At 54.1% G+C, this 10,248-nt stretch overlaps 1 protein-coding gene across 1 annotated transcript in view; it reads right to left on the bottom strand.

Annotated features, from left to right (window-relative positions):
- Positions 1 to 2,568: 2,568 nt before the first annotated feature.
- The window catches only part of AJM1 (apical junction component 1 homolog), a 24,977-nt gene continuing 17,297 nt past the window's right edge, over positions 2,569 to 10,248 (bottom strand). Inside the window, exons 2-3 of the mRNA XM_061578586.1 lie at positions 7,905 to 9,960; positions 2,569 to 3,074 (exon numbers count right to left, since the gene is read on the bottom strand). Of these exons, the coding sequence (XP_061434570.1) occupies positions 2,569 to 3,074; positions 7,905 to 9,924 (2,526 nt within the window). The 5' untranslated portion in view covers positions 9,925 to 9,960. The remainder of the gene's footprint in view (positions 3,075 to 7,904; positions 9,961 to 10,248) is intronic.

Genomic DNA, 10,248 nt, shown 5'->3' on the forward strand with positions numbered 1-10,248 from the left:
TAATATCAAATATAGGGGGGTGAAGCACAGTCCGCGATAACGGGAGATGCGCAACGCAGGTCGAACGAAGACCGAGGCACGTGGGTAGCAACTAGAAGCATCCAGCAGCATCCCAATGCCTTGTGTGACGCTACACCCAGGCGGCCGCACGACCGCTTATTCCTACTCACGCGACGTAGTTCTGTTCGCTCAATCTTGTTATATACAATTTGCATCCACGTTATAAAGATTTTGTTCCGTAATAGATTCATCGCGTTATGAAAACATGCAGCGTTATAGGAGAACAAACTGTTTTTTTTACCAGGTAAGGCTCATTCAATACTGAGCTACATAGCTCTTTATCAGATGCAACCTGGCCACAAATGATAGTTGAATAAAGTGACATATCATCACGTAGAAATTTCAACCAGCAGCTAAATACTCTGAATGATTGACGTTGATTCTGAATGTGCAGGGAAAAAACCGGAGGACCCAGAGAAAAATCCACGCAACCACGGGGGGAGAGAGAGAGACACGCAAACTCCAAATATACAACAGGCGTCAGTCAGGATCGAACCCACGACCTCCTGTAGGCGACGTAGTTCACGTCTCCTAGCCACCGGAACCACGACGCGCACTGCCCAATCCCACCCCAATGCTGCATACTCCCCTGACAGTCCCGTGTGATGGGCTCTCAAGACCTGAGTGCATCCTCGCACCCGCGTGCTCCTCTTCCTCCTGTCTCAGCACGCCTCTCTCTCCACACCACTCTGCATCCCTTTGCAGTGCTTGCAGTTCTTGTGGGAGGAAGCAGCAGCAACAGGACAAGGTGCCTATCCAGGATGGGTTCATCACCACAGACCCTGAAGGGAGGGTTACCACCTGTCCTTGGGTTTTCACAGAATCAGCCTCTTGTTGAGTGAGGCCATTGTTTCCCATCCGACCAAATCTGTCAAGTCGTGCCAGGACATTCAAGATCAAAGTGAAGATGTCATCTCGGTCAAAGATGTAGATGCCACAACTACCCACCCTCCACAAGATCCTGAAGCTGCCCTGACAGCCTCATCACACAGAGACCCACAGACGCACACAGAGATCCACAGACTTACAGACCTACAGCTCTTCCCTGACAGTGTCCCGCCATCTGCTGTGAGGTCTTCCCATGCCGGATTCAGGTTGCCAGTTGGGTCATAATAATGATCATAATATGAACCATGATGCAGCAGCGCAACGGTAGCACGCTGCGATGAAAAAAAAAACAACGACCCGAGCCCGATACCCACCCATGGCCAACAACACCAGTGACGATTATCTGAACCGGTCCTGGGCCTCCGTCAAGGCTGGTGTGTAAGCATCCGCCACTGAGGAAACAAAGGCAGTCGGGCGTGGTTTTAGACACCCACCCCCTTCATGTGCCAATTCCGGCCTTCATAGGTGCTGCTACTCGCTACTAACAGCATTTACCCTAACAGGCTGTTGAGGGTATATGGGGGATATCTATGAGACCTTTATGCCAGCATAAAAAATGATGAAAAATAAGAATAGGTTAAATTTTAACTTAAAGCTTTCGTGACTGCAGGAATTAATATTCATTGGGTCTTTCGGTAAAGTAACGTAGATAGGTTCAAGGAAAACAAACAAAAAACTACGACGTTTCGATTGTAACACAAGCGGTCGTCATCAGGAAAAGGGGGGTTAGGAGAAAAACCCACCACCGCCGCAGTCGGTACCCACCACTTACTTTAACATTGGCTGCTGACGTTTTGGCTACGCCCATTTCAAATCTTTATAAACAGTTTGTCTTTCGAAGCTAACACCCCTTTTGCTGATGACGACTGCTTGTGTTGAGATTGAAACGTCGTAGTTTTTTTGCTATTTGTGTTGTTATTTTCTTTGAACCTATCTATGTGACTTTACCGAAAGATCCAAAAAGTATAAGAATAGGTGTTACCCTTTTTGGAAATAAAATATGTGTTACGATTGTTCAAATACCAAATATATACTTTTTGCAAGGCATCAAGTCTGCATTAACCACGCATACTTGTGGCAAAACACGCAAATACACATGCTCTGAAAATGATACACGCATTGTCCTTGAAACTAATTGGCCTACACCAGAGATAGCCTTCTTTGTGGCCTAGTTTCTACACCAATGTTATTCCAGAGAATGCCAAAAGGCGAACAATACAAAGACACGTATCAGAACACATACAGCTCGGTTGAGCATTTATATCTATGGGAGCATTTTGCCAGTATCAAAAATGATGAAAAATAAGAAGAGCATGTTTGTTTGCATGTTTTGCCGCAAGTACGTGTCGCGAATGCAGACTTGACGCCTTGCTATAGGTGTATCTATTTGGTGTTTGAACATCTTAACACAACTCATGTTTTATTGCCAGGAAGGGTAAAATCGCAATAAAAAATGTTTTCATCATATACCCGTGGGGGGATCTTTGCCTTTAGTATCGTGACATCTTCTGTGATGCATCGCAGGTTTTTTTGGAACCCCTAAAGTTGTGAATTGGAGCCGTGGTCTCCATGCCGATCGCCGCCCGGTTTTTCGTTTCACCCCCCCGTGGGTCAGCGCCGTCACAGCAGATCCCGCAGCAGCCTGGGGCTGTCCACCCAGCCCAGCGCCAGCGGCTCGGACGCCGGCAGCAGGAGGCACAGGAAGCGGCGCCCGGTTCGCCGGTCCAGCGGGTAGATGGCGGCAGGTGGCGGGCGGCTGCCCGTCTCCACGTAGCGGCACAGCGCCGCGTAGTGCCGCGGGTGGTCCCGGCGCAGGCACACCCCTCGCTCCCGCAGCTCCCGCTGAATGGATGTGAGCGCCAACTCCCGGGAGCGACGGCCCTCCGCGCCGGGGCGCTCCCCGTCGCCGGCACCAGCCGGCGGCGTCAGGATGAGCGTATCGGACGCCGAGGCGGCTGCGGCGGAGGAGGGGGACGACGGAGGAGGCAGCGCCGGTGGCGTCGTAGCCGGGGCCAGCCGGATCTTGGCGAGGCGGCGGGCGGTGAGCGGCCCAGCGGGCGCTGAGACGCTCACGCTGAGCACGAAGCGCGAGTCCGGGTCATACTCAGAGCCAGCAGTCTGCAGCTCTACAAGCGGAGTGGGGGGGGGGGGTGCATGCCGTGAGGCCCATGGCCTCCTTCCGTGAAGAGGTCGGTGCTCATACCGAGGCTCGGTAGCGGAGTCGTCGCGCCATAAAGGCTAGTGCGCTAACAGCTGCACGACGATAAAACTAAACTATTTCGTATTTTACCAGGTAAAGCCCGCTGAGCTATATAGCTCCTTTATAGCAGCCAAATGCTGTCAACGCATGTTTATACGGACCCATAAAGACCCACACTCAGAGACCCATAGACAAATACAGATCCACAGCGACACATACTTATAGAGACCCACAGAGATCCAGGGACTCGTATTGAACCACAGAAACCCAGAGAACAATACCCATTGTTCTGCCTCAAGGCAGGAGTTTTGCCTCACGGCAGATGGGGGTGGGGGGCGTATGTACACAGGAATTTCCTGTTTTTGATGCTGGTTTTGGTCACGTGACCAGGAAGTTGCGATTTAAGATTCCCGCTTAACCACGCGGGTGTCGGCCATTACGCACATTATTCAAGATGGCGGCACACATCGCGTCCCAGTGAAGCCAGCCGCAGTTGTCCATCATGGGTCTTTGAGAAGCATTGTCTGTAAGTTTGTTTATGTTCTTATAATAGTGGCAATGCTGTTGTTGATGTTGGAATGACCGTTATAGTGATGTAAATGCCTTTAAGTTGTTGTGGTAAATACGAGGCCTAGTTATCAACGAAGCCTGAAACTTTCCTTATTGTGGATGTTACTTGTGATTTAGTAGGTCGAGTCAGACTTGTGCCCAGGTGGCTATGTTGCGATCCTGAGAGCAAAGATGACGAAGTATCTCATCCACAGTTTAGTGTTATGTGTAATGCTGTACATTTGGGGTGCAGTGTGATGAATACACGATGTGCCTTTATGCAACGCAGCGGCTTGTGCTCTTGTGTAGTTGTTCAGTGGTAGTGTGGGGGCCTGGTCCATCCAGGGTCTATTGCTGGGAAGCATGTTATCTGGGACAATGTTCTGGTGCTGTGGTGTTCATTGTGTTGGTGTTTCCGGGTTATAACAGATGCTGTATCTGTGTTTTCTCACCAGTTTTACCTCGTTAAACTCAATAAATGACGTTTGGAGTCGGACGTTCATCCTGGCTCCGAGGGTTTATTGAACGTGAGGTTAACTACTCAACTAGCGGTGCAACGCAGCGCACAGCGAGGCCGAGAAACCCATCGAGACTCATACGAAAACTAAACTATATTTATTTTACCAAGTAAGGTCCACTGAGCTATGTAGCTCTTTTTCTAGAAGCGACCTGGCCACAAATGATAGCACAACAAAGTGGCTTACCATCACGAGGAAATGTATAGTAGCCGAATACTCTAAATGCATGACGTTGATTCTAAATGTGAAGGGGGGAAAACAGGAGGGCCCGGAGAAAAATCCACGGGGAGAGAGAGATGCAAACTCCAAATATAGAGGTATCATCAGGGTCGAGATCCAACCCACGAACTCCTCCATACCATGCGAGGGAGGAAACACATCAACCACCGCGGCGCCCCACAGCAGGGCCCTCACAGCTCTCTTGCAGCAAATAACCCGACCCTTAACGAACCCTCGGTGAATAAAACTGAACCAAGGACAGCAAAATGAATGCAGCGTGAGGTGCAGCACCCGCACAGGTGGAGGGAGAGAGCCGCGGACTCCGATTTCCCTTGAGGCGTGGGGCCTGAATGACCCGGTCACCCGGGAGACCCTCGTAGGCACCACAAGGGGCTACGGTGGCTAGGAGATCTTATCTTGACGTCACTTATATGGTATCTTAACCAAGGCGCTTTACAGAGAATTAAGAACGGTACAACATGTGTGTGTATGAATGTAATGGTCGAGATGTGTGTCTTAGGTCACCAAAAATACACTTGAGGAATTGTGAGCAGCTGCCAGCAACTGCCTGGTTTACAGGCGTCCATCACTGCATCGCTGCAAATGTCAGTCAGATTCATTCAGGTTTGTGTTCATGGTGTCCTGTCCAGTTTCCACAGTCAGGGAGCGATGCTGCACTCTCTCTGTAGAACAGGGGGAGAGAACCACCAACCTCCACTCACTCTCTCTCTCTCTGTAGAACAGGGGGACAAAACACACAACCTGCACTCTCTCTGTGTGTAGAACAGGGGGAGAGAACACACAACCTGCACTCGCTCTCTCTGTGTAGAACAGGGGGAGATAACACACAGCCTCCACTCACTCTGTAGAACAGGGGGAGAGAACACACAACCTACACACTGAATAACAACCGCCATTTGCCATTCAGCGGTGGTTACGTCATCACGGCATGTGGGCCAGGTTGGGTGTACTTTGAGGCCACGTGAAGTGTCGAAGGCCCACTGGCAGGATGTTATGGCACAGGCCCAAGTGCCATCGGTTGACTCACTGAGGCGACTGGCAGAAGCATCACCTGTGTCCTGTACTGTATCAACTTGGTGCTTTTTTGCTGCCCAGCGCTCCGCTCGTTGTTGTGAGCGTTGCTCCTCTGGCATCTGCCTCCAACTGCCCAGTAGCGTCCTTCACGAGCCTCCTTCAGAGAGGCCGATCCTGACACTGCTGACAGCAGTCACCAGTAAGACCACTCAGCTCCATACCCTCCTCTACCATATCAGTCCATCTTTTCTCTAGCACTTAGAAGGGAGGGTATGACTATGACCAAGAAAACCAGAAGCTTCATGTGGTGGGATAGACCAAGTAGTTTCTACACAGCGTTACGTAACTGGAGTGGCATCTGGAGTGGCATCTTACAGATAACAAGACTATAGTCAGTGGGAAGATGAGCTCCACGGAAGGTGCTGGTGTCAAGGACATGGGCCCGCATCCGCTGTTCCATCACTATATAGTGCAGAAGACGTTCTTGCTCTGACCCGGTGTGCATCCATGATGTTGTGGGGATGCGCGGATACCGGAATGTATTGGTAATGACAAGCCCATGGGCTGCACAGAAGTCGAACAGCCTCTTACTGTTATTATTGAGCTGATCAGGTCCATGCCTTCCAATCACTCTAGCCAGGGGCGCAACGACTATTTCAAGGGGGGTATGCAAGATACATCTGTAGACCCCTTTCCTTTCTCCCGATTTACTTTTACTGAAATAGCTACAGATATTTTAACCCATCTACAATAACATGTGGGCTATATATATACAGTAGTCCCTCGGTTAACAGTGACATCAGTTAACGGTTTGTCTGTTAACGTTTCGCCTCCCAAAGGAGCCCATGGTTTCGATTTAATGTTAAGATGTTGATTAATGGTATGTTTACGTTATGAAGGCGGGTACCAATTTCGGCCAATCTCAGCACTCATAAGTGGGGCTGAGCCATCACCTCAGCCAATCAGCGATGTCTATTTATGAGTGATGAGACCTCGACTGGGTTTTTTACATTATAACTGTAACGTTTTTTTTGTCAGTGGAAACAGCTCTATTGCAGACTCAGTGATTTTTACTTATTATATTATCACCTTATGAGTGAATTATATTCACAGTTATTTCGGTTTACAGTAGTTTTCGTGGAACAGATTAAAAACATTACCCGAGGGATTACTTTATTATTTGAGTTGCACTGTGTATTGGGTTTAGAGGAGGACAGTCTCACAGTGACAGTATTCGTCAAATATTAAAATACTTACAATTATCATGTGTCTTGCTTTCATGTGCATGTAAGTTAGCAAAAACCATTGTCTTCAGTAACACACACCAGTAGCGCTTACTATATTTTACTTTGTGTGTATATTTCAGAAATATATTTTTTTCATTTGTAACAATGTTTTTTGGCGGGTTATGGTTAATTGTTGGAATATTTTATTGTGAATCATTTTTCTCAACATTTTGAACTTGTTTATCTGTTGATTCGGGGCCCCTATGTGTCTCACTACGCTGCATACCCCCCCAACCCCCCTAGGTTGCATCCCTGACTCTAGCTCAGGTGCCTGCATCATGACCCACTCGAACATTAAAGTCAGCCAATAGGATGACTCTATCCCCCACTTTTGCGAGCACTTGGGACAGGTCAAAGAAGGCATCTGACTCATCAGCCTTGCATCCCTCCACTGATGTCCACCTTGGGTGGGGGCATAAGTAACTACCTCCACCATTCTTTGATTCCGGTTTATTGGGAGGCAAGTCCACAGTAGCCTGAGGCTTACAGTTTCCCACACCTCTTTCACCACACTCCCACACCTCATTCATTATTTTGTTCAGAAGAAGAGCCACTCTTCTGTTGTTTAGCAGTCCACCTCCCAGGAGTGGACTCTTTACCCATCATGGTGGCAGGAGCCAGAGCCAGTCCACTGTACCTCCTGAATGTCAGGTGGTACTAGTCCAGCTCCCGACAAGGGAGTGGACAGCCTCTCCTCTTTAGTGAGCATTAGAACATTCCACATGGTGACTCGCAGTGGCTTTTTGCCATTTCTGGAGGAACTCCGAGGGTACGGGCTCAGTCTCCTGGCTCCGCCAAATGGGGTTTGGCCAGGAGACGTCATAGACGCCTGTCCCCCCGGAGCCTCCAGGATAAGTTAAGTTAGACTTTTTCCACGTAGTTTAGTGGTAATTAAACTGAAGGTGGAGGGGTTACCAGCCCCTCACACCTGTCCAGAGCCCCCCTTGGCCCCTATGGTGGCTACAAGTGCCATGAAATTAGCCTTCCCTCCCCGTGGCATTGCTCACCACAGCATTATATTCCGGCACCTCCGAGGAGGTAGCAGGTTGTGTTACCGGAGTCTGTAGAACAGGGTGTGAGAGAACGTTGCAGTTGCAGAGTGCCCAAATCAACGATGCCACCCGCCCGCTTGCCGCCACATCCGCTCACCATGCACGTAGTCGCCAAGCCGCCGCGCATGGGCCTGGATCTCGCGCAGAGAGAGGTAGGCGGGCGACACCAGGAGGCCGTCCAGGCCGTGCCGCAGGAACGCTGATGCTGACGCCGGACCCGGGAAGCCCAGAAAGAGGCAGCCACGCCCCCGGGACAGGTACCCAACCCGCGCCGCCCTAGACAGCACGCGGCGCGACTCGGCGTCGGTGCGGCACAGCCGCAGCACGCGACGGCAGAGCGAGGTGGGCGCCGGCGCCGGTGCAACTGCCTCGGAGAGGCGCCGGTGCCGCAATCGGCTGGCGGGGGACGCCGGGCATGCTCGGCCAGTTCCGTCCGCTGGTCTCTCCTCTCTGTACTCCTCCGCATCCTCCTCTTCCCCGGCCTCATTCTCCCGGCCGCTGGCACCGCCGCCATCATCGCTGTCAATGAGGCTGTGGAGCTGCTGGGCGAAGCGGTCAGACTGCGCGCTGGACTCGTCGGAGAGTCGCGGCGAGGAGTGCACCGCGATGTCAGTGAGGATCTCGTCGAGCTCCTGGCTGGCAACAGGTGATGCCGGCGACACCGTCTTGTGCAGCGCCAGGCTGCCGAAGCCCAAGTAATCGGTGGCACCACCGCCGACGCCGGCGCCGTCGCCTCCACGCAGCTCCTCCATCGACCGGCTGCCGCCACCACCACCCACTGGCGAGAGCTCGTTGTCGGTGATAGTAATGGATGGTGCAAGGCGCCAGCTGGGCCCGCTCGCCTTGCTGAAGATGGCACTCTCGGAGAGCGAGAGGGCAGCGTAGCGGCGCGGCGATCGTGACAGCTGCACCACGGGGATGCGGTCAGAGCGCGGCGGTGCCGAGCGTGGTGGTGGAGTCGGAGTCGGAGTCGGCCGACCCTCACGGCTGCGAGTGCCATCACCACGCCGGCGCTCCGCCAAGCACGCGTAGAGGTTGTCCAGCGATCGGGAGAATGTCCAGAATGATGAGCCTCGAGTGGGGGGCGCTGGAGGAGTCGGCGTCGGCACCAGCGCCGTGTCAGACGTGCGTCGGCCCTCCAGGTACGCCGGCGTTGGCAAGAGGTGGCGCGACGGCACGTAGCCAGCGCTCGCTGGGATGTGCGGCTCTGAGCGGCTGTGCGCCCAGTTCACCGGCTGCTCCTGGCGTGCCGGCGACGACCGGTAGCGTGTGGAGTCCAGCGGGTGGAGGTCGATCCTCTGCCGCACATGCGACAGTGCCCCGCTCAAGCTGGAGGCCGACGTGGCGAGCCGGCGATCGGATGGGTGGAGCGGCGTCCCCGTCGACCGGAACGTGAACGTCGCCGCCGGTGCCCTCCGGCCGGGCTCGTGCACTGAGAGTGTCGCGTCCAGCAGGCCACGCCGGGGCGTCCATGTTGGTGATGGTGTCGTGGCAGTAGATGGCTCCCGGCGCCAGTCACCGCGCCGGCGATCGGAGCCCGCTTCCCGAGGGATGAGCGGGATGGGCACATGGTGGTAGGGCCGCTCGTGCCGCGTCTGGTACTTGCTGGGGTGGATGTCGTAGAGCTGGCTCTTGGTGGCCAGTGAGCCGGTGCTGCGACTCACCGCCTCACGTGCCCGCTCCTCCACCGCCCTGCGCAGCGGCGTCAGATACTGCGCCGGCGCCCGCGAGCGGCGCCACTCAGCGAGCGGCCCCGGCACCATTGGCGGCGGTGGCCACGGCGCCGGAGGTCCGGGCTGGCACGACGCAAACCTCGGCATCAGCAGCTCGGGGCTGGACGCGCACAGCGGGCCCGGCGTGATCCAGGGGGGCCGGCGTGGTAACGGCGGCTTGGGTTGGGGGCGCGCCGGTGCTGGCGCCAGCTGCCGACCGGCGGCGCTCTCAGACATAGCGGCTGCCGCGGAGCCGGGGCATCGCTTGCGGCACGAGGGTGTCGGCGGCTCGGAGGCCCAGGGGGCGAGGGTGCCGGGCCAAGCGCCGGGGCGAGCGCCGCCGGGGGACCCGCGGGGGCGACGCAGGGCGGAGGCGATGAGGTCGGGCGTGTCGGAGCGCGTCATGGTCCGGGGTTGCACTCCGAGCTGCCCTCGCGGGGCCTGTGGTGGGAGGGGGGGGGGTGAGGGGGGCCGGTGCAGTGACCGCTGTCGATTTGTCGGCGTGTGTATTTGAATGGGGGTGGCAGGGAGTTAATTGGTAAACACGTGCGAGTGGTTGGCGAGTTTGTCAGGAAACGCTCAACTCGTGGCTAAGCTTGGCTGTGACTTGTGAGGTCTGACATCTGCTCTTTGGTCTTCTCTTTCCCCTTTGGTTGCCTGCCTCACCAATCCGCCCTCAACCCACGCTGCCCTCGCAACGCGTTCTCTTCCTCAAATCTCCCAAGTTGC

Source organism: Lethenteron reissneri, chromosome 67, assembly GCF_015708825.2.
Source record: "Lethenteron reissneri isolate LAM-NWPU_2019-01 chromosome 67, ASM1570882v1, whole genome shotgun sequence".
NCBI lineage: Eukaryota > Metazoa > Chordata > Hyperoartia > Petromyzontiformes > Petromyzontidae > Lethenteron > Lethenteron reissneri.